General features: G+C 35.5%; 1 protein-coding gene across 1 annotated transcript in view; it reads right to left on the bottom strand.

Annotated features, from left to right (window-relative positions):
• Positions 1–24,774, bottom strand: part of ABCA12 (ATP binding cassette subfamily A member 12) — a 180,294-nt gene that overhangs the window by 57,767 nt on the left and 97,753 nt on the right. The window contains exons 15-23 of the mRNA XM_060016160.1: positions 23,107–23,280; positions 19,902–20,066; positions 19,366–19,576; positions 17,407–17,546; positions 15,540–15,659; positions 12,318–12,408; positions 9,994–10,173; positions 9,087–9,402; positions 6,241–6,355 (exon numbers count right to left, since the gene is read on the bottom strand). Coding sequence (XP_059872143.1) covers positions 6,241–6,355; positions 9,087–9,402; positions 9,994–10,173; positions 12,318–12,408; positions 15,540–15,659; positions 17,407–17,546; positions 19,366–19,576; positions 19,902–20,066; positions 23,107–23,280 — 1,512 coding nt within the window. The remainder of the gene's footprint in view (positions 1–6,240; positions 6,356–9,086; positions 9,403–9,993; positions 10,174–12,317; positions 12,409–15,539; positions 15,660–17,406; positions 17,547–19,365; positions 19,577–19,901; positions 20,067–23,106; positions 23,281–24,774) is intronic.

Raw genomic sequence — 24,774 nt, 5'->3', positions numbered from 1 at the left:
GTTCTTAGAAAAGCAGAACCTTCTGATACTGAACCAGGAAGAAATAGAAAATATAAACATACCAATCACAAGCACTGAAATTGAGACTGTGATCAATAACCTTCCAACAAGCAAATCCCAGGACCAGATGGCTTCACAGGCGAATTCTATCAAACATTTAGAGAAGAGCTAACACCTATCCTTCTCAAACTCTTCCAAAATATAGCAGAGGGAGGAACACTCCCAAACTCATTCTACGAGGCCACCATCACCCTGATACCAAAACCAGACAAAGAGGTCACAAAGAAAGAAAACTACAGGCCAATATCACTGATGAACATTGATGTAAAAATCCTCAACAAAATACTAGCAACAGCACATTAAAAGAACCATACACCATGATCAAGTGGGGTTTATCCCAGGAATGCAAGGATTCTTCAATATACACAAATCAATCAATGTCATACACCATATTAACAAATAGCAGGAGAAAAACCATATGATCACCTCAATAGATGCAGAAAAAGCTTTTGACAAAATTCAACACCCATTTATGATAAAAACCCTCCAGAAAGTAGGCATAGAGGGAAATTACCTAAACATAATAAAGGCCATATATGACAAACCCACAGCCAACATCGTCCTCAATGGTGTAAAACTGAAACCATTTCCAGTAAGATCAGGAACAAGACAAGGTTGCCCACTCTCACCACTATTATTGAACATAGTTTTGGAAGTTTTAGCCACAGCAATCAGAGAAGAAATAGAAATAAAAGGAATCCAAATTGGAAAAGAATAAGTAAAGCTGTCACTGTTTGAAGATGATATGATACTATACATAGAGAATCCTTAAGATGCCACCAGAAAACTTCTAAAGCTAATCAATGAATTTGGTAAAGTAGCAGGATACAAAATTAATGCACAGAAATCTCTTGCATACCTATACACTAATGATGAAAAGTCTGAAAGAGAAATTAAGGAAACACTCAAATTTACCACTGCAAGAAAAAGAATAAAATACCTAGGAATAAACCTACCTAAGGAAACAAAAGACCTGTATGCAGAAAACTATAAGACACTGATGAAAGAAATTAGAAATGATACAAACAGATGGAGAGATATACCATGTGCCTGGACTGGAAGAATCAACATTGTGAAAATGACTACTACACAAAGCAACCTACTGATTCAATGCAATCCCTGTCAAACTACCAATGGCATTTTTCACAGAACTAGAACAAAAAATTTCACAATTTGTATGGAAATACAAAAGACCCCATATAGCTCAAGCAATCTTGAGAAGGAATAACAGAGCTGGAGGAATCAGGCTCCCTGACTTCAGACTATACTACAAAGCTACAGCCATCAAGACAGTATGGTACTGGCACAAAAACAGAAATATAGATCAATGGAACAGGATAGAAAGCCTAGAGATAAACCCATGCACATAGGCCACCTTATCTTTGATAAAGGAGGCAAGAATATACAATGGAGAAAAGACAGCCTCTTCAATAAGTGGTGCTGAAGAAACTGGACAGCTACATGTAAAAGAATGAAATTAGAGCACACCCTAACACCATACACAAAAATGAACTCAAAATGGATTAAAGACCTAAATGTAAGGCCAGAGACTATAAAACTCTTAGAGGAAAACATAGGCAGAACACTCTGTGACAGAAATCACAGCAAGATTCTTTTTGAACCACCTCCTTGAGAAATGGAAATAAAAACAAAAATAAACAAATGGGGCATAATGAAACTTCAAAGCTTTTGTACAGCAAAGGAAACCATAAACAAGATGAAAAGACAGCCCCCAGAATGGGAGAAAATATTTGCAAACGAAGCAACTGACAAAGGATTAATCTCCAAAATTTACAAGCAGCTCATGCAGCTCAATATCAAAAAAACAAACAACCCAATCCAATAATGGGCAGAAGACCTAAACAGACATTTCTCCAAAGAAGATATACAGATTGCCAACAAACACATGAAAGGATGCTCAACATCATTAATCATTAGAGAAATGCAAATCAAAACTACAATGAGGTATCACCTCACACCTGTCAGAATGGCCATAATCGAAAAATCTAGAAACAATAAATGCTGGAGAGGGTGTGGAGAAAAGGGAACCCTCTTGCACTGTTGGCGGGAATGTAAATTGATACAGCCACTCTGGAGACCAGTATGGAGGTTCCTTAAAAAACTAAAATTAGAACTACCATATGACACAGCAATTCCATGAATGGGCATATACCCTGAGAAAACCATAATTCAAAAAGAGTCATGTACCAAAATGTTCACTGCAGCTGTATTTACAATAGCCAGGATATGGAAGCAACCTAAGTGTCCATCGAAAGATGAATGGATAAAGAAGATGTGGCATATATATACAATGGAATATTACTCAGCCATGAAAAGAAACGAAATTGAGTTATTTGTAGTGAGGTGGATGGACCTAGAGTCTGTCATACAGAGTGAAGTAAGTCAGAAAGAGAAAAACAAATACTGTATGCTAACACATATATACGGAATCTTAAAAAAATAAAAATGGTTATGAAGAACCTAGTGGTAGGACAAGAATAAAGATGCAGACGTAGAGAATGGACTTGAGGACACGGGGAGGGGGAAGGTTAAGCTGGGACGAAGAGAGAGAGTGGCATGGACTTATATATATTATGAAATGTAAAATAGATAGCTAGTGGGAAGCAGCTGCATTGCATGGGGATATCAACTCAGTGCTTTGTGACTACCTAGAGGGGTGGATAGTGATGGTGGGAGGGAGACGCAAGAGGTAGGGGATATGGGGATATATGTATACATACAGCTGATTCACTTTGTTATACAGCAGAAACTAACACAACATTGTAAAGTAATTATACGCCAATAAAGATGCTAAAAAAAAAAGAATAAATTAGGATTCAAAAAAAAAGAAGAGGGCTTCCCTGGTGGCGCAGTGGTTGAGCGTCCGACTGCCGATGCAGGGGACACGGGTTCGTGCCCCGGTCAGGGAAGATCCCACATGCCATGGAGCGGCTAGGCCTGTGAGCCATTGCCAGTGAGCCTGCGCGTCCGGAGCCTGTGCTCCGCAACGGGAGAGGCCACAACAGAGAGAGCCCCACATACCGCAAAAAAAAAAAGAAAAAAAAAAAAAGAAGACATAAAAAATTGCCTCAAGTGAAGCACCACAGGACTACAGACTCTTGCATAATTCTTGGTAATCTGTCTGCCGACCACAGATATTTTAGGCTACCTGTCTGAACTGAGAGAGAGGACAACTCCAAAATTTTGTCTCCAAAACAATATAAACAATGAAGTCCCCATAAATGACTTATATTAGAACAAATAGATGAAACCAATCACGAAACTGAGAACATAATGTGAAAAACAACTCTTCGGTGTGATATAAAATCAACTTTTGTACAGATTTAGTATTTTAATTTTAAAAAGCAAGGAATGCAGAATAAAACTCAATTGCAAGACATTTTGAAATAGTTTTGTTTTTTAACTACAGGCTTAATTTTATCAATAAACTTATTGGGCATCAGTATTTGTGCTAAACTTCTTTAATAAGTTAAAGGAGTTTACTAGAATCATACGATAACAAGTTCAAAGGTGAATGGCTTCACTGAATTAGCAAGTGACCTGGTTTCTCTGCCTAGCTGTGACAACAATTACAGAAGGAAAAATGTTTTGTTTGTTTGTTTCCTTTTTTATTCAGTTGGGAAAAGGAAGACGAGAATGGACAGATTTAGATCTTAGTAAATATTAAAATGGTAATATTAAAAAGTGATCTTGAGTCGCTGGTAAACTAAGAGTTTATCCACCATCATCTTCAATAGTCGTTAGGAGTCTAGGCTACTAAAATAAAATTGTGACAGAGAAGGTAGCTATGACATGCAAAATAATTGGTCAGAAGTCCAGACACTTGAGTTTTAGACCCAGATCTACCATTAACTAGCCCATAGTGTTCATCAAGTCACCTCTCACTTTCTGGGCTCAGATTTATCATCTTTAAAAAGGAGGAGGTTAGTTTAGAACTGTTGGCAGAGGAGGGAGGCTGAGCAGGGGCATTAGAAATATTCTACTCATTCCACACCAGCTTCCATCAACCCATCTCACGAACAGACCATATTCCTTTAAATTTAGGACACTGCTAATTTTAAGATGTGTCATTATTTTACATGCCACCAAGAAAGAAAAATCACTGCCAAATAAATTATGACGGCCTATCAAATACATCTCCATTTCAGAGGCTTTAAAATGTGAAAAAAAATCATTCTTAGAATTGATAAAGAAATGAATAATCGAATACCTCTTCTGTTCTGGCAGTGAGAAAGTACATTCTGGAAATATAATGCTGAATGAAGTCTAGATGACAAGACTCAGAGAGTTTAAGGGACTGGGCCCAAGTGAATATGAACTGGAAGACTCAAAGCCTTATTTTCTGCTTCCAAGTTCAGTGATCTTCCACTATGTAACTTTGACCCCCAAGACCAGCTAGTTAAGTTTTGAAAGTAGATGCCTGCAAAATGAAGACACAGAGCTACCAAACAGAAACTGGTTCATTGTTAAAAATGTCTTTTCATGTCTTCTATTGAGAAAAACTCTTTATTGTGTTTTGATGTTTTCTGATGACATCCACAGATGCATTCAGAGAGTACTATTTATTTATTTATTTATTTTTTGGCCATGCCATGCAGCATGTAGAATCTTAGTTCCCTGACCAGGGATCGAACCCGCTCCCCCCTGCATTGGAAGTACAGAGCTCTAACCACTGGACCACCAGGGAATTCCCCAGAGAGTACTATTTTCAAACCAAAATAATACAGAATGCATGTATTTTACATATACGTATATAATATATACATAATAGACATATCGCAACACATATATACACACACATAATTATATTTACTTATATTTTTAAGGTAGATTATTTTTTGTGCTGTAGAAAAGAACTCAGTTTCTATCACAATTTTCTATTTCAAAGTTTTCCTTTAATTTGTAAAGATTCACTTCTGAGTACCAGGAACCTGACAGAGAAATATAAGGTAGGAGCTTGCAACCAAAGTTATGGTCCAGGGCATGGATTCGAGTTTCTAAATTGGGGTTAAGAAAACATTGTACACAGTCCTGAAAACAATGGGGCTCAAACCAGTTGATGAGACTTTTACCAAATTATAACTGAAATATAAAAATGCAGCTGAAGATCACCCAGAATTCAAATAGGAAAGGTAAAAAGTGTGGGTTCAAACTCTAGGACAACCCTGGAAGTCTGATGTTGAGCTGACAAAAACATAAAGCAGTAATTTGTACTTTGTAAGGAGAAATAATCAATTGCCTAAAAGCACTGGCAAAGTAAGTCTGAAAAGTACAATTGGGCTAACAGGTTACTCTAACCTCATTGTTTCAGATTGTCAGCCAGGCCTGCAATAATTATCGTCCCTCAGTTTTGAAATGTTTCTGCTATTTTGTCACTTCATGAGTGAGTGTAAAGAATGGGCTCATTACAGGATTAGCAGATAAAATTATTTCTACTGTAATACAATTAAAAAATCACACAATGCTTTTTCATAAATTCTAAAAAGAAGTGAGATATTTTGGATTTGGGGATAATGATGAAGAATATGCTCGAGAAGAGATCATGCTTCACATCCCAGGTCCTGTCTTTCATCGTCATATTATTAACCTAATCAGTAGCATAACATGAAATTCTTAGTCTCTATAAATCACAAGTCAGTGAAAGAGGACTGAAGGAGACAAGGTATACTGGAAAGAGAATTTGCTTCTTGAGAGCTGAAACAAGCCATATGTCTCTGTCCACATCCAAATATGTATCTATCTATATCTATGTCTATATCTATATATCTATATCTTCATTTGGACTCTTTAGTTACTATGCCAACAATTTTCCTGCCTTAATAGTTATTATTGTTATTATTTAAAATTCTTTTGTTAAATCCTAAGTCCTACAGGTAACTTCTTGGGCAAAAATTAATGTTAGGATCATAAATCGTACTTAGATTTTATTCAGAATTATTCAGATTTCGTTTTTCAGAAGCATTTATAAAATAACTTCTACACAACTTTTTGAGAAGACAGAATATTGCCGTACCAGCTGCCTTAATGTTTCATAATATATTTTTCCATCTAATTCACCAGGTATGGGTCAGGCTTTCTGAGTTTGCATAGGTATGACGAAAATCATGGTAATTAATTATATCCATGTACAACTTATTTAATAACAGATTCTCAACATACCTCATGAAGTCGGAGGTCTTTCTCATAAACAAGTTTTTTCACAAATGCAGCTATAAATATAACCCAGGCAACCATGAGCACGATTGGAAGGGAATAAGAGACACTGGTTAGGAAGCTGTAAGGAAAAACAAAAACAAAAACAAAAATCCAGTGACCAAAATGAATGTCACACTTGCAGATTTTAATATATAAAGAACACACTCCCTTCCTACATTGAAATTATACTCCTGTTCTGAAATTGAGACTAATTATTATTATGACTCTTTCATTTATGAAGTGTGAAGCTGACTTAACAGTAAGTGCATGATTTTCTTGCCATACTGCTGCAAGAGTAAAACAGTTCTGGATTGTTAGATAAAATTGCCAAATCGTTTAAAGGGTGTTTGTGTATGTCCTGTTCAGGAAAATAATTATTATACAGATATAACTGCAAGGCTCTAAGCCCTTCTGTCTAAACTAAATTCTTATCTAAAAGGCAGATTTAAAATTACATGATGATTGGTTTACCTAGCTAAAAGATATATCTTCTCAAATTACTGTATTTATCTACTCTTTGGAAGCTCATAGTTATTATTAAACCAAATTTCCCAAAACGAAATAGAATGAAACTCAGAATCATTTGATTTAAAATGCAAAGAACTCGGATTCCTCAAAATAATGCTCTAGGGGTTGTTTCATAAACAGTATAAAAATGTTTTTTCTGGTAACTAGAGGGTTGCTGGAAGACTTCATTGGGCCCTAAATAGATTCCTGAATGGCTGGCCCATAGTACCTGAATGTTCAAATGCAGTGTTTCTCAACGTTGAGCAATGCATCGAAATCACCTAAAGGGCTTTTTAAAACAGATTCTGGGCTCCATCCATGAGCTTCTGATTTATTATATCCGAGATGGGGTTTGGAATCTGCATTTTAAACAATTTCCCAGGTGATGCTGATGCTGCTGGTCTGCAGACCACACTCTAAGAACCATGATTGTGACATTAGCCACCAACTATGGGCTAAGGCAAAGGAGTAGTTTTCAATGAGAGAATCTCTGAATTGATCTGTTTTACATATTAGGCTCCACTGAAACTTTCACTTGCAGAAATGTCTCAAGGCCATTTTCTTTTTAGTCTATAAGGCCAAGGAATTACCTTCAAATTCTCCATGAAAGATGCAAATATTTATGGAACATGACATCACCAGCATTCATTTTCACTTTAGCATCAGAAGTGTATCACCAACAGAGATATGAAGGATTTTTTAGTGGGGGAGAAGTGAGGGTTGGGGCCACATCCAGTGTTTTTGGTTCCTGGGAAACTGGCAAGGGGGAAGCACTTAAAGAATATTTGTTGAATGAATTTTGTCTTGGATCAGGTCCAGCCTTGATGCTATTTCTGGCCCTGGAATTAGGCAAAGGCCTTCATTCATTAATAACAAATCCCTGCTAATGTTTCTTCCAAGTGACTGTGTATTTTAGGTTTGGTATAGTATGAAACAGAAAATTCTGGTATTGTAATTAATGGACCAATGCAGTACCAGCTACTCAACTTCAGGCAATTTACTTGGATTTCAATTTTTTCATCTGGAAAGCGTGGCTGATAATATCTGCTCTCACTTTATGAGGTTGTTTGGTGCAACAAATGAAATAATATATGTGAAAGCACTTTGTATGCAACAAAGAGTTTATATGGGTACATTAAGGCATTATGTTCATACTCCCATGAAGAATGCAGAGTACAGTTACTTTACTCTTAAAAGAAACATCCAGGTAACTACCATCCTAGGTATTAAAATTTACAAGGGGAAGAAAGTCAGAAGGAAAATAGATGAGAATTTTCATTTAATTGAAACTACAGGTCTTTACTATTCATGCAAGCCATTTCAGTTCACACATGGTTTAGGTAACAAGGTCCTGACTGGCTTCTACAATAAGTAGCTAACCTTGACAACCTGCTGACGGATCATCACCTGTCTTCTCGTATCACTGCTGCACAAACAGCTACATAACCTCATCTCTACAGCTCTTGAAGCAGTCAAAGGAGACAGAAGCATTGATAGAAACAGAAAAAAAAAAAAATCCAGACCCATCTCAATTGTATATAAACTGCAATAACTAGGCTGAACAACAAGCACAATTCATTTAAAGTAATATTCAGCCTCAAGCTTTTGTGTAGAATGAGCTTGAAAAACTTAGCCCACCACCCTTATTTTCTTACTGTGGTCAGAGTGGAAGAACCATTCAGTGCTACCCTACTGGCAAATTTCTTGAATATTCAAATTCAATTGTCTAAAAGCATGATCTTTACATTTTTTGTTCATTTAGCAAAACCATTTTAGATAAAGATTCCTACCAAGTGGACTGAGAATACATAAGATAGTTTCAGATAGCACAATATTTATCATAGAGAGTTGATCAATAACGTTTTATTAATTTTTTTCTGTAAAATTGATCCTACACTCACGTATTTCTAATTAAATTTGAGAGTTGGAAGGGATTTTAAGATTGTTTTGTTTAACATCCTTATTTGATTAGAGAAAAGGAAAACCAGTTGAGAGTGGGTAACATCAGAATCATGCAGCAATGCACTCAAGTCTGGAGTCCAGCTCTCTTAATTTGGGGGCCAAAGGACTTGGAAGGCTAAGGATTATATTAAAGAAAACATGGATCATTTAGTAAGAACTTTAGCATCGTTTGGGTAGCGATGGGCAGCTCTAGTGAGCTGTGCCCTATACTGTGGATCTTTCCCTTGAAACAAGCATTTGACAAAGGTTTGGTGAACGTTATTCCTTTCATGTGACACATGTGAATGAATTCTAAAAAAAGGGGTTGATTATTTAAAATGCCTGGAAGTGCATGGACTTACTTGTCTTTCATGTAGCAGGGATAAGGAATTGCTTGGACCTGGACTGCTATTTCCTGGGAGTTCCTTCCAGTCTGTAATTCAACGACTGCTCTTTCAATACTATCCTGTAAGTAAATAAAAGCCCTGCCATAGATCTGGTTGTTTGACGGAGAATTGTGTGGCCCTGGGGCCCATATCTTGGTTCTTATGCTTCTTGTGGTCTGTGAGGTCTTGAGACTCATGCGGATGGTATATTTTACAACAGGAGGAAGAGAGACGTTTTCAGAGTCATAGCGTCTGTGCTGGCTGCTATCAGAAGGAAGCTTAAAAATAACACCTAAAAATAAAATGGCAACAACATCAGAAGGTTATTTTATGGTTGACATTATTCATTGTTTGGAGGATACACATAGGGGGCAGCCAAACAGGCAACTGACTTAGTAATGTGACAGTAAGGTCAGACTTCTAATTTACAGAAAAGATGGCTAACTGAAAGTGACAACCTCAGAGACTCAAAGCAGGAGTTTGAGAAGATAATCACAAACTAAGTGGCCAGATTAAATATATCACTCTAAGCCACTTACTGAAATTAACCACACACACACACACATACATACACACACACACACAAATGAATAAGAATAACCCTGACTGATTATGAGGATGGACTCAACTTCATCCTGTAACTATGTAATCCTTTACAGTTTTAATTTTAACCATACCAACAAAATTACACATATTGAAGGCTCCTCATTCAATACGGTTGGTTGCCTACATGAAAGGTTCTCATTTCTAAGGACATCAGAGGGGACAGTGTCCTCCCTCCACCCCCAACTACTTTTCTGAGTTCTGGATGAAAGAAGTGAGGGAAGAATTTGGCCAATTTTAGTACAGAGAGAAGCTCAAATTCTAGTAGAATAACACTTACTTCCAAAGAGTTCATTGCTTTTGTGGAGTCTTTTAGCCTCTCCTTCCATTTCATCTATGCTTTCTGCTGCCTGAATACGGTCATATAATATACAGGAGGAAATATTTACTGTCAGGGAAGACAGTGTGGTAAGATGATCAATGAGGTCAATGCCGTTCTCTAATTTTAGCCTTAGAATATCTAAAGAGAAAAAAACAGACACAAAGCATATTATAATGTTGTGTTATAATGTTGTTTCTAGTAGGAACAGGACAAAATACTGATTTTTTTGGTAAGTAGTAAACCTTAAACTAGATTATAAATAATAAGAACTTGTAGAATTTACTATAAAAATATCTAGTACTCTGTATCTGGGAAAATGTAGCCAGTCGTGCAAATGTTCACTGAGGAGAATGTTGAACTAGTTACAGACACAGTAAACCCAAGTACAAAGAACGGTACAAAGTAATTCAGAAGTATATTCTGCTACAATTTAATTAACCAAAGACTAAAGGTGAATAATTTTTAAAAATCTATCTGCATTAGTTAGGAAGAAAACTATAAACTAGAGGTGAAGCATTTGAATAAACAGAAATTCTTGCTTTGTTAAGGGAATGTAGATGTAAGAATTTAAGCAAGGAAAGTCTATGCAGAGTGTGTAGAACAAATAAATGACATCATTCAGTCAGTTGTGATACAGAATCATTTCTCAGGTGACAATCTATGCCACACAGTTACAACTTTCTAATACTGTTTGACTTAAAACCTTATGTGAGCTATCTCTATTCGTAACTGTATTAATCTAGATAAAATGATCAAGATATTTTTTCAGGTAATTACTCTGGAAGAAAGAGGATTTAATTGCTCTTCAATTTCATGATTCCTTATGAGGAAATCAACTGAGACAAAGGGTAAATATAAAATTGCAAGTTAATAAATCACTTGGCCAATTAAATTTTCACTGACTTGATCACCATGAATACTGAGAAGGCTGTGATATCATAAATCCCTCTTCACTGAACCCAAACATGTCTCTACCATCATCCAACAGAAGACTAAATTTCTCACAGAGGGCAACTTCTTAAATGCACCTCTCATTAGAATTTAAAATGAAATGTTTTGCTTCATATAGACATTGGTGGGGGAGGGGTAAAATTGTGGTTGAACAGTGGCCTCCAGCTGCCACTGGAAATCAACATAACAGCAAAGGATTCTTCAGAAATGCTGGTAGATAGAGCTATGAAGAGTCAGTGCTCCCCAAATCCAAACTATAAAACCTCTTTGATACTAAGTTAAATATACAATTACACAAACAGTAAGTCTCACTGCTGTAGTCATTTTAACCTTCTTTTAAATTCTAAAACTCATCTCCTATATCGAAAGTTAGAAAAAAAAATCTATATAGGAAATTTGTAGTTTATCCCTGATATTTTGATCAAATGTTTCCTTACCCAAATGATAATTTTAGAGAATAAATCACTAACATCTTTCTTTAATCAAACAGGGTTGACTATCATAAAGTACATAAAATTATACAGAATATAAATGTAGGCATAATTCCTCCCCACTGGTTTACAACCTAAATCACGTAAGTCCCAGTAGCACTGGGGAGGAGGAGGGGCATTTGCTCTACTGCGGTCAAATTCTGATGCTTTCAATCCCTTCCTCTTACCCATGGTTGCATAGCAACAGGGAATCAGACACAGACTGAATTAGACATCTTGCATCCCTTGCATGTTGAAGGTGGGGATGTGGCAGAGGGAATGCATAAGTTCAGACAGCTTTCTTTGATCCTCTTCTGCCTGTTCCTTTTAAATGATCATGAGAGGAGAAGCCGACCTTGAATAGTGATTTAGGTTTATTTTCGTTTGAGTCTCTGCATTGCTTTTGTTTTGTTTTTGCTAACTCTATAACTTCTTCTGGTTACATTCTGAGTTAGTCAAAGTGATACTAAGGCCAGTGGAGATAAAATTATAAATGTAGCCAGAAATAAACCATTTCATCTTCTTTTGTCCTTAAAGACTTGCTTTTCATCAAGTTACCCCAAAAAAGTGTCCTCCTGTAGCAACCTACCTGTGATTGAAGGACAAGCTGCATTTACACGGAATATATTGCATTATAATTATTGAAACTAACTACAGGCACTAGGTATCAAAATAATCATTACTACTTGTAACTGTACAACTAACTAGGAAGAAGATGGATAGATATATCCAGGATTTTACTTTTCTTAGGATAACTAGATAGAAAGCAAATACAGAAGAAAAGGAAAAGAAGATCTTATATGGCACAATGCTTTTCACATTTCTGACATGACAAGTAAATAAAAGTTTTTCTGGACTCACCGAGTTCATCCATCTGTTTCAAGAGTTCAACAGCGTCAAGTCCCACGGAGAATTTTACAAAAACTTGCACAAAGGGGTTTCTTAGAGTATTCTAATAATATAGGGAATCAGTTTCAGTACAAAAAGAAAACATGTTTAATCGTTGTCTCTCTAATAACACCACAGTGAAATGAGGTACCACTACTGGGCATTTTCAATGCGCCATTTTGCAAAGGCTCCCAACTGATTTGTATTCTAGTCCTACTACTTCCTAGCTCAGAGGTTTTCAGCAAGCACTCAGCCTCTTCCAGCTTCAGGTTACTTTTCTGTAAAGTGGTATCTAATCAGATTAGTCAAATGTAAATTATTATGGTATTGTTTTATACTGTAATAAGTGCAGCTATGTGAACATGGAAAAATAAACTGATGATAAAACTTTACATGGAGTAACTCATGGAAAGACTGAAAATTTAAAAAAAAAGTGCTTTAAAAATATAAAGGCTTTTGTAGCTATCTTGCAAATTAGGAGACATAAATTCTACCACTGTAGTTGTCTACTAGGTAATACTTATTGAGATTTTACTAAGTGCTGGGCACTGTCTAATAGAGTTTACCTTACCTTGATTTTCTCACTTAGTTTTCAATAATATCTAGAGGTAAGTACTATTATTATCCCCAGCTAATAGAAGACAAGGCTAGGGCCCAAGAAGCTATGTAAATTTCCCTAAGGATGCACAATTAATAAGGGTCGAAAGGAAAGTTGAAGAGAGAAACTTCACCTTGATTAAAGAAATGTTTATTCATCTTGTGTGTAAATTCATGGCCTAGTTTTTTTGTGACCCAGGCTTAAGTTGTTCTCCCTTTAGAGGACAGTTCAGTACTACTTATTATTCTGTCCTTCTACCAATATCTTGTTTTGTTATCATGGAGATAAATGATTAAGAATAATATGTATTAATAGAGCATATATATAATAGAATTAATTTGCTAAATCTATAGTTGCTGAGGAGTCTAAGCGTAGTTGGTAGCATGAAGACAGATGGCTATTATGCAGCTATACACTATGATAACCCAAGTTCTTTAAAATCTAACTATTTACCAGGAATTAATTTGCACATTATAGAAAATCTGAATCAGAACGTTACTAGTAAGGAAAGCACTGTGTTAGTTGCAATTCAGAGACGATCCATCTAACTCTATTTCCATTCTCTTATCACTCCTGTTATAATCAATCCTGCCTATAATATATATTATTTTCAAATGCTTCCACAATATGATCTTCACAAGTCTGTGAAGTGATTATCAATGGACCCATTTTAGAGTTTCATAAACTGTAGCAAGTATTTTAAGTCATTTGCCTAAGAGTTCACAATGGCAAAGCCAGGTCATGTGTTAAAAGCTTGAAGTTTCAAATTCTGTACACATTTTCAGAAATAAGTTTTCCTCAATAATTGAGAACAGGAACTTATTTTGGTCTAGAACAAAATAAAGATACTCCCATTAGATGATGATCCCTTTATGGACATGGTCATAGCATTTCTTCTTAGCAAATTACTGTACTTTGGAACTGCTATGCACAGATAATGTCCTTTCTTAATTCACTGCTTTAGCCAACAAAACTTTCCTTAATGAAATAATATGTGTAGGATATTTATCTGTTCACAGAAAAAAAGTTTTAGGAGAAAAGAGCAATTTTCCACTGAGGAAAACACATGTGTCAAAGGTATCGTCCATGTAGCCTTTGTTATCTGAGATTCACTAAAAAAGGCCACTTAAAATATCCATTTGTGATTACCAGAGGTAGGGGGTGGGGAGATGGGGAATTGGATAAAGGTGGTCAAAAGGTAGAAACTTCCAGTTATAAGATAAATATGTACTAGGGATGTAATCTACAACATGATAACTATAGTTAACACTGCTGTATGACATAGGAAAGCTGTTAAGAGAGTACGGCCCGAGAGTTTTCATCACAAGAAAATTTTTTTTCCTTTTTTTTTTGTTATCTATATGAGATGATGGATGTTAACTAAACCTACTATGGTCATCATTTCATAATATGTATATATCAAACCATCATGCTATATACCTTAAACTTATACAGTGGTGTATGTTAATTATTTCTCAGTAAAACTGGGGCGGGGTGGGGACTGAGATTTAATCAAGATAGTAATGTGCTCAAGATCAGAGAAGAGTAGAATATTAAAATAAATGGACATGCTTAATATTAGAACTAAATTTAATAGTAAATTGTGGGGAAGATGTTTGATGAAAAGTTTATTTTGTATTAATTGTGTTAAATATCTATTTTAGAAATTAATTTTATCATTTATAACAAAATTCAGGTTGTAATTGTAACTATGCATTAATTGATAGTCAAAACAAAGACTGAGTAAAGCATCTTTTGTGTATAACTTTTCTAACAAAGTTGTATGACACAAATTCTTTGTTCTGTTTAACTTTTTGAGCATGATTATAAAGAAGGGCACTTTTGTTGCTGCAAAAATCTTCTAGGGCTCCATCAATTTTCCAAGGGCCTCTCTCAAGTCTTTGAATACACAAGCCATACTCTCTTGAAGTTCCTAAGTTGGCACCATTCCTGAAATTTTTCTCTTCTCCTATTGATAATGGGTCTAACTCTGCTGCTTGATGTTTAGCTGCCAATAGCTCTCTTTGTGATTGGAACATTTCCCCACACTACTTGCATCCTTTTCAGAAAACCCTGCATCTTTTATGGGAATTGAAGATTATACTTTTCAAGTAGTGTGTATTGGATTTGAGTTGCACTGTCAAATCTTTAACCTAAAATAGAGTGTCAAATGTTTTGACGAAAGAACTCCCTAGATTTAACATTCTTCTTCAGAATATTAGTATTTTAGGAATTTTGGTTCAGTTAAAATAGCAAAACATAACCTAGAGAAATAAAATAAGCATTTTTAAGTAGTTTTTATTGCATTTAATTTTGGAAAATAGATTTACATCACTAGTTATGCCTCAGGATCAACTTGTAAAATGACTTATCTCTGAATTACATACAGAGAAACTGTGGCATAAGAGGTGAGGATGGTTACAGACTTAAGTGACAGATCTGTTATCCTGTCTCAGATCTGCTCTCTGGAGCAGAGGCAATTTTAATCTGTTGAATATGGATTCTAAGTTACTATCTGCCCATTCACATAATGATGGTGATTAAAATCTCAAAGAATTACAATTCGTACAAAAGTGAATAACAGAACCATCTCCTACCTGGAGAATTGGAATCGTCTGGTTTAACAGGTGGAAGGAATTCATGAAAAATGGTGACTTATCCACCCACTCTTGAGATTTTTCTTTTAATTCTGCCAGCTGCCTCAGAGTTACATTAGACTTGAAGAAAAAGAAACAAATCTGGTCCGTTAGTATTTTTCCTATATTTCAAAAAGGTATCTTATGGTTGTTTTGTTACATAATTTCAAGAAACAGTTCTAAAAAGTAGAGTTAGTAGAACATTGTCAGAAATTTCCCATATGGTCAAAAGTTTTTAAGTGGCAGCTTTTATAGGATCGAGATCACTTATAAAAATTCTGGAAAATCTAGGGTTTACTTCATGTCCACAGAAAATTTACAGCCAAAAAGCATGTTTTCTGGAATTCTCACAAGTTACCCATTTTTACCAATGGTACAGTTTACTGCTAAAGAAACATTCTAGTTCAAGGATATAAGAAGAAGAATACTTTCATGAATTGCTGGTGGATGTATATAGATTTTTTGGGAAAGCAATCTGACAATAGTCATTAAAACAGAATATAATATCCTTCAATCTCTCAATCTTGAATATTCACCTCTGTGAAATAAAAATACCACTGTGTAAAGTCATAGGCACAAAAGTAGTTGTTGCCGCATTGCTTACATGAGCAAAAAAACAAAAGCAAACACTAGAAACAAAAAGAATGTCCAACAATTGAGGATTGGCTGAGTAAGTTCCATAGTATAAAAAAATTTACAATCTTCAAAAAGAATGAATAAACTAAATCTATCGAATAGGAAGAATTTCCACAAGGTATTGCTGTGTGACTAAAGTAATATGCAGAAAAGTGTTATAATGAAACCTCATTTTAATAATGCAAACAATGACCATTCTGCATATGAATGTGCATACAGTATAATAATATATAATGGATTAGAGAAATGCACATAAATTATAGAAAGCCACATCCTTGAATGCTAACATTCATTAGTTTACATGAGAGGAAGAGTAGGATCAAGCAGGGAGAAAAATAGGTGAGAGTCAAAGCAAAAAGAAAAGAAAAAAAAAAAGACTGCACTTAGAAAATAAGCATTTAATGACTTCATTTATGCAAAATTATGTAAAAGTGTGTAGTCAATAAAGCAAATAAGGTATTAAAACACAAACAGTGAAAACAAAGATCATTCTAGAAATCAGTGATGACTTCATGTTTATTTTTATATAAACCTAAAACTAATTTATATTTATATAAACTATAGTGTAATGACCAAGTAATGGTAAAAAAGAGTTTTTTTTACTTTCACTCTATCATTTTAAAAGCATCAAGTTTATAATTCAAATCACTAAAGCCAACTTTAAAAGTGAGAGAGAAATGCTATCATGGTTATATTAGGTAGGTGATAAGTATAGTCACTATTAATAATGTTTTTCTCAACACCTATCCTCTATATAAGATATTAAGTTGTACAACCAAATATGAAGCCAATAATCTATAATTTATCAATTGTTTTTGTTCAAACTAGTTATATAATGCCCAATATTGTTTTTTCTAGTGCCATTATTTTTACATACTTTGAAACTTAGATGCTAGTTGTAGAAAAATTTTCTGCTTTTGGAGATAAATTGAAAAATCTGAGCTCTTGCTCCAACTAACTTCATTCTCAAGTGTTAACAAAGTTCATTCCTCTTCAAGGAGCTACCACCCAATCTACATTGTTTACACATATACAGGCAGAAGTTGAGAATTGTTAAGAGTTTCAGAAAGCCAAAGGTAATAGTATGTAGGCTATAAAGAAGTCTGAGCCAGCTAGACTAAATTTGGAAGCTGACTACTTTAAAAATCATCTTAATACTCAAGATAGAAACTTCGAGTGATAATGGTCAAACCTTTTCCATTATTGCCTTTGTGATGGGGGTATATGGTGCGTACAAAATCCTTCCCAACAACATGGGTTTCAAGAAAGCCCAAATCACAGGTCCGGCAGGCATATTAATGATGTCTTTATAAAGAGAAAAGCAAAATGGTGCTGGAAAGAAAAAGTGTAATAAAACCATTTAATACATGCATTTAAAATCTATTCATGGTAAACTGACAAATATTATTGTTATAGCACCCCAAAATACATGCCTTATACTTCCTTTGTTATTAACAAATGTGACACATCTGGTATCAAAGTAAGAAAGCATAGTAACAAATCTTTTTTAGGTGTAACAGTTTAATCCAATAAGCAAGTGAATAGCAAGTGATGGCATTTTGCCAAGAGGAGTTAGAAAGGTTGAAAAGCATATTTCAGAATGTCTTCCAACAGATATTCCTCACCAGCCCTTAATTTTTAAAAATATGCAAAAGTTTGCTATTGTACTAGATACATAAGAGCTGTCCAATAAATGTTTCTTGAATGAATAAAAAGATGCGTAAATGCATCAATCCAATTGATACATTAAACATCCCTATATTGTTTGGTAAAGCTCAGCCAATCATATTTTACATCTCAAAACTCACAGATCAAGTAAACAGCTTTGATGTGCCACTGAACATTTATAGTTCTGCTGCATTCATGAAGCTCTTCTGTGTGTGATACAAATTTCTAATTCTAAAAAGTTAAGAAAAAATATTGACCTGAGCAGATTTAAGGCACATCATTTTATCATTTACTGGCAAGGTGTAGTGGTTAAGAGGCTAGACTTTGCAGCAGACTGCCTGGGTTCAAATCATAGCTTTGATACTTTCATGTTGGACAATGGTGTCCAGGTTACTCGATCGCTTTGTGCCTCATTTCCCTTACTAAGATGCAGCTATAGTAGCACCTACCTCATAGGTAAGTGAAGAGTGAATGAGTTGACATGCAGAACATGCTTGATGTGTGGTTAAGTGCTGTATGAGTGCTTTCTTGGGGAAAATTAATGCTTCATTTATTACAAAAAGCTAAGATTACAGCTCAGCATTAAAAAAAACACCCGATTAAAAAATGGGGAGAAGACCTGAATAGTCATTTTTCCAAAGAGGAAATGCAGATGGCCAACAGGCACATGAAAAGATGCTCAACATGGCTAATCATCAGGCAAATGCAAATCAAAACCCAATGAGATATTACCTCACGTCTGTCAGAATGGCCATCATCAAAAAGAACAAAAATAACAGGTATCGGTGAGGATGTGGAGAAAAGGGAACCCTCGTGCTCTGTTGGTGGGAATGTAAATTGGTGCAGCCACTGTGGAAAACAGTACAGAGTTTTTCTCAAAAAAACTAAAAATAAAACTACCATATGCACTTCCACTCGGGTGTATACCCAAAGAAACCAAAAATGCTAATTAGAAAAGACTCATGCACCTCAATCTTCATAGCAGCATTATTTACATTTGCCAAGATATGGAAGCAGCCTAAGTGTCTATCAACAGATGAATGGATAAAGAAGATGTGGTGTGTGTGTATATATATATATAAAATGGAATATTAGTCATAAAAAAGAATGAAATTTTGCCATTTGCAACAACGTGGATGGACTTGGAGGGCACTGATGCTAAGTGAAATAAGTCAGACAAAGACAAATACTGTATATTACTTTTATGTGGAATCTAAAAAATACAACAAACTAGTGAGTATAACAAAAAAGAAACAGACTCACAGATAGAACAAACTAGTGGTTACCAGTGGGGAAAGGGAAGGAGGGAGGGGCAAGATGGGATAGGGGACTAAGAGGCACAAACTATTACGTATAAAAGAAGCTATAAGGATATATTGTACAATACAGGGAATACAGCCAATTAAAAAAAAAAAAGGCCAAGATTTAGCAGACCATGTTGTCAGGAGGCGACATTCCCACACTGATTTTGAAGTATACTCACTGGCATGTAAGGGAATTCCATATTTTGCAGCAATTTGCTCTTTACTTAATTTATAAGTCAAAAAATCCTTGGTGTGGTTGCCTCCCTGCCTCTGAGAAGAGGGCAGCATGGCAACTAAATATTCAGTGGTAATTCCTTGGGAGCACAGTGCTTGGGAAATGGTACTAAACGATCCTTGTGGAGTGTTTAGCCGGTTGTTTCTGTACATTGCCTGTGAGATAAAAATACATGATTTATTAACATTATATGAGCTATAAATGCTATTGAAAACAATATAGAAGAAAACCTGATAATGCTTAGACGATCCTTATAATTCCACAATTCCTTTAAAACATGTATCCCAAATGTACATGTACGACACTAAACTTCTCCAATTTAAGTGGCAAAAACTTTTGCCAGAGTAGAAGAGTTTTTCTGTAAGTGATTTCTGTCAATGTACTATATTTGTAGCTGAATGTATTATAACTAATCTCAAATAAAAGTTAAGATGACAAAAGGAATTTTCCAGCAGGAATATTACTGGGTGACTTTTCTACCTGTGTTAATGGAAAACTTCTGGACAGGTGCATTTGCTTCAGGGATCTCATTTTGTCTAGCAGCGGTCGTGTGACAGAAGCCATCTGATTGAGAATCTCCTTTAGCCTTATGAAGAGTTCTATCATCTTTTCTACTGGCTTTTGATTTTCCCTAGGGAAAAACACCTGACAGGAACAGCAACAACAAAAAAAGAAATTATTTTTGTGGAGAAACTGGAACCCTCACACAATGTTGGTGAAAATATTAAAAGGTACAGTCACTTTGGAAAACATTTTGGAAGTTTATTAAATAGTTAAACATAAATTTACCATACAACCAGAAATTGGATTCCTAGGCATTTACCCAAGAGAAATGAAAAAACATGTCTACACGAAGATTTGTATGGGAACGTCTATAGCAGCATTACTCACAAGAGCCAACAAGTGGAAACAATTCAAATGAATGGATGAACAAAATTTATATCCTTAAACTGGAATACTATTTGGTAAAAGAAAGAAATTACTTACTGACACATTACAACATGTATGAAACTCAAAACATTATACTAAGTGAAAAAAGCTACACACGAAGACCACATATTGTACGATTCAATTTAAATAAAATGTCTAAAAAGGCAAATCCATAGAGAGAGAAAATAGATTAGAGGGTGCCTGTGCTAGAGGTCAGAATGAGAACTGACTGTAAATGGACACAAGGTTTCTTTTTGGGTTGATAGAAATGTTACAAAATCAGATTGTGGTAACGGTTGCACAGTTCTATAACTTACTAAAAAACCCATTAAATTGTACACTTAAAATGAGTGAATTTTATAACATAAAAAAATACCTCAATAACTTTGCCAAAAATAAATGATTTTAAAAGTCAGAAAGGCAAATGTCAATTACATAATTCTTCATGTACGCCATTATTCAAAAATCATATAATGTGCTCCTTAAAATCAGAAAAGCTCTGTCAAAAAGCTCATGTGGTCTATCAGGTTTAATCATAATCCCCTAACGTATTTCTGTTGCAGGAAGAAACACTGAAAATATTTTTTAAATTAAAATTTTAATTTTATTCTCTCATTCACTCAATTATTCAACAAACGCTAACTGAGTGCCTGTTATGTTCCCAGCACTAGGTGAGGTGATGGGTACGAGGTGATGGGTACAGTGGTACACAAACTGGCATCATCCTTCCACTCAGGGAGTTTTGTAATAATAGGAGAAACAGATATGAAACAAATCAATGAACAAAAAGCTGGGGAATATGAGGAGGTAGGGAGTTTAGCTAAGAAATCAAAAGAAGTCTTTCCAAGATGACACCCCAAAGGGGAGAAAGAACAAACCATAGGAGGAATAGGGAGAGGAAGGTAATAGACAGAGGGGGAAAGATTTGTGAGGTTCATGAAGAGGGAAAGCTCTTCGTGTGTCCAAGGGGGTCAAACACCACTATATGAGGACAAGATTCATTTGGAGAAATATCACAAAGACAGAGCTGTCTCAATAACACAGCTATTAATTGCAATCAGATTTTTCTAAATCAGATTCAACATTTTAATTTTTCTTCCAGTTCTGCCAAAATTCTAGGAATTCTGACACTGATTTGAAATAAACTGACTAATGATGAGAAATTTTTATTATTTTTACTTGCAATACCTGAAAGAATTAGGAATGGTCTTCTGCTTGTAAAATGCACATATTTATTTACTATACTCAACAAGAAATAGTTGGTTTGATATATGCTCTGCAGAGACATTGTAAGATAAGGATTAAAATTTTAGATAAAAAATTAATAATATCAATTTATATGCATTTTAAGTTATGTAAAATAAATATTCATTTAGTTAATGGTTATTTGCTAAGTTCTTCTATGGGCCAGGCACTGTTCTTGGCATTTGAAATGTTTCAGTGAACAAAAAGGCCCTTGTGGAGCTTACACCAAATAGAGGTAGACAGAAAATAAACAACAAAAGTGAATACTAAATAAAATACATAGTATGCTGGAAGTGTAACAGAAAACAGAGCATCGAAAGGAGGTTTGAGAGGGCTATAGATGAAAGTTGGTTGCATTTTAAATAGGATTGTCGGAGTATCTTATTAAGAAGGTCAATATTGAGTAAAGACACATAGTGCAGCAAATCAGATGAAGGGCACGGCCTGGAGTGGTCCCATGCAGCAGCCCTGGGCCCAAGGAGTAGCCACGTAGGAAATGGGATTTTAGAAATAAGGAGAGGTTGTGCAGGCCCTGGGGCCCCGGCAGGATTTGAGGGTTTGCTGGAATAAAATGAGGAGCCACTGGGGAAGGTGTTGAGCAGAGGAATGACATAATACAATTTAAGTTTTAAAGGGATCACTCTTGCTGCTCAGGGAGCGGTGGGGACAAGTGTGGAGGCAAGGGAGGCCAGTTAGGGGGCCACTGCAGAATATAAGGGTCGGATAATGATGCCTTTGAACAGGATTATTTGTAACTAGTCCTAAAATGCCTTCATCCCCTTTGCTGAAATGCATCAACAACATAAGTCAGCCGTGTTGCTTCTGGTTTTTCTTACTTTAAAGAGAAAAACACTTTTTTTTCAGTGTTTTCAATAACATGTAAATAATTTTGACCTAGTAGAGATCTGGGTGGATATAGGTGTTTAATTTTCCTATGTTTATATTTTTGTTTCAGTTTTTTATTCACTAAGTACTTATAAAGCATCTAGTTATTGCAAGCTGGAGTTACTGCTGACTTTACAGCTCTAATAACGACCACTGTTTTGTTGTACTGGATAAATAATGGTAGCCTCTATCAAAACTTGATGAAGGAAACACAAAAAGTACTTTTTTAAATACCCAAAAAAACCTTGATTCTTTTACTTGAAAATGAAAAACTTTGTTCTAATCTTTATTTTTAGCCCACAAAATTAATGTGCATTCAATTTTTAAAAAAGTTATTATAACATTTGTATTTCATACTCTAGTATAGTGTATATTAAATTTAATTCCTGGTCTTGGATATACAAATTGAGAGTTAATAAGGCCATAATATTAATTTCCTCATCTATTAAATATGCAAATTTACAATATATGATCGCTAAGGTCCCACTTAGCTCTAAAATAAAGCTATAATTCCAAAAGCTCTATAAATGGATCACATTCCTTATAGTATCAGGGAGCATACAGGTATAATCAATTTTTTATATTGTACTATAAATATTAAAATATTTCATCAATAGCAACTTGCCTTGTATGTGAAGTTGTAAATGTCTAAGTAGTGCAGAAGAGTGAGTCCAATGAGGTAAGACAGACGGGATCTCTCTGGAAGAGGTATGTTGCAGAATTCCTTCATTGCATCTTCCAATTTGGGACTGGTCACATTAACGTCACAGGAATGCCACCAGAACACACTAGAAATAATCTACAAGTTGGAGGAAGAAAAATATTTTAGCTGTGAATCCTCTGAATCCACCTGTCCATTTTGAGAGGTTTTCTTATACTTTTAGACTTCATTTAAAAATAAGATAAATTATACTCAAAATCATAAAATTTTTTGGTTTAAAGCACTAATTACTATCAACACACCTAGAAAAAGTCCATAGTTCACTGGAAAGCTTAAGAAGTAAGATGGGAAAAGAGACAGAAAAAAATCCATAATGATTCCCGTATTTCTTGCTTGAACGACTGGGTGAATGATGACACCAAGAAAGAAAATTGGTTTGGATTGTTTAGGAAAATTACTAGTTTAAGACTTTTGCTCTCTCGGGAATTCCCTGGTGGCGCAGTGGTTAAGAATCCGCCTGTCAATGCAGGGGACACAGGTTTGAGCCCTGGTCTGGGAAAGATCCCACATGCCACGGAACAATGAAGCCCATGCGCCACAACTACTGAGCCTGTGGTCTAGAGCCCGTGAGCCACAACTACTGAAGCCCGCGCGCCTAGAGCCCGTGCTTTGCAACAAGAGAAGCCACCACAATGAGAAGCCCACGCACTGCAACGAAGAGTAGCCCACGCTCACCACAATGAGAGAAAGCCCGTGTGCAGCAACAAAGACCCAACACGGCCAAAAATAAATAAATAAAATAAATAATTTTTTAAAAAAATTGATAAACTTTTAAAAAAAAGACTTTTGCTCTCTTTAAAATTTTACTCTTACTTTATTTAAATTGCATTTCATTGATATAATCATTTGAAGTTATAATCTTGTACAATAAACTCTGGGGTCCAGAGATGAAAGGTGAAGACAAAAAGCCCAGAATCACACAATAATATGAATCAACCATCCTGGAGAGTAATGCTTGTGTGAAAAGTGATGTGTGACTATGGGAAGTAAGATGGCAACTCTATTGCCACTGAGTTGAAATAAAGAAAAAGTTTATGAAATTCAAGATTATAGAAACTTTTCTCTCTTTTCTTTTTAAAGTAATAAGAATGTATGTTCTCTATTTACCTGCTTTTACTTACTAAAATGAACCTGCTCTTCAGAGGCCAAAAATGCGATAGCTGATCTTAGGATCATATAAGTAAAAGGTGAAACCAAAGGGGAAAGAATTAATAAAGAAACATTAATTGCTGGGCTTCCCTTGTGGCAGAGTTAAGAACTGCACCTGCCAATGCAGGGGACAAGGGTTTGAGCCCTGGTCCGGGAAGATCCCACACGCCATGGAGCAACTAAGCCCGTGTGCCACAACTACTGAGCCTGAGCTCCAGAGCCCATGAGCCACAACTACTGAGCCCACGCGCTACAACTACTGAAGCCCGCACACCTAGAGCCCGTGCTCCGCAACAAGAGAAGCCACTGCAATGAGAAGCCCGCGCACCGGGCAACAAAGAGTAGCCCCCGCTCGCCACAACTACAGAAAGCCCGTGAGCAGCAACGAAGACCCAACGCAGCCAAAAATAAATTAAAAAAAAA

This window comes from Delphinus delphis, chromosome 7, assembly GCF_949987515.2.
Source record: "Delphinus delphis chromosome 7, mDelDel1.2, whole genome shotgun sequence".
NCBI classification, from domain to species: domain Eukaryota; kingdom Metazoa; phylum Chordata; class Mammalia; order Artiodactyla; family Delphinidae; genus Delphinus; species Delphinus delphis.
This window is presented reverse-complemented; position numbering and strand designations above follow the sequence as displayed.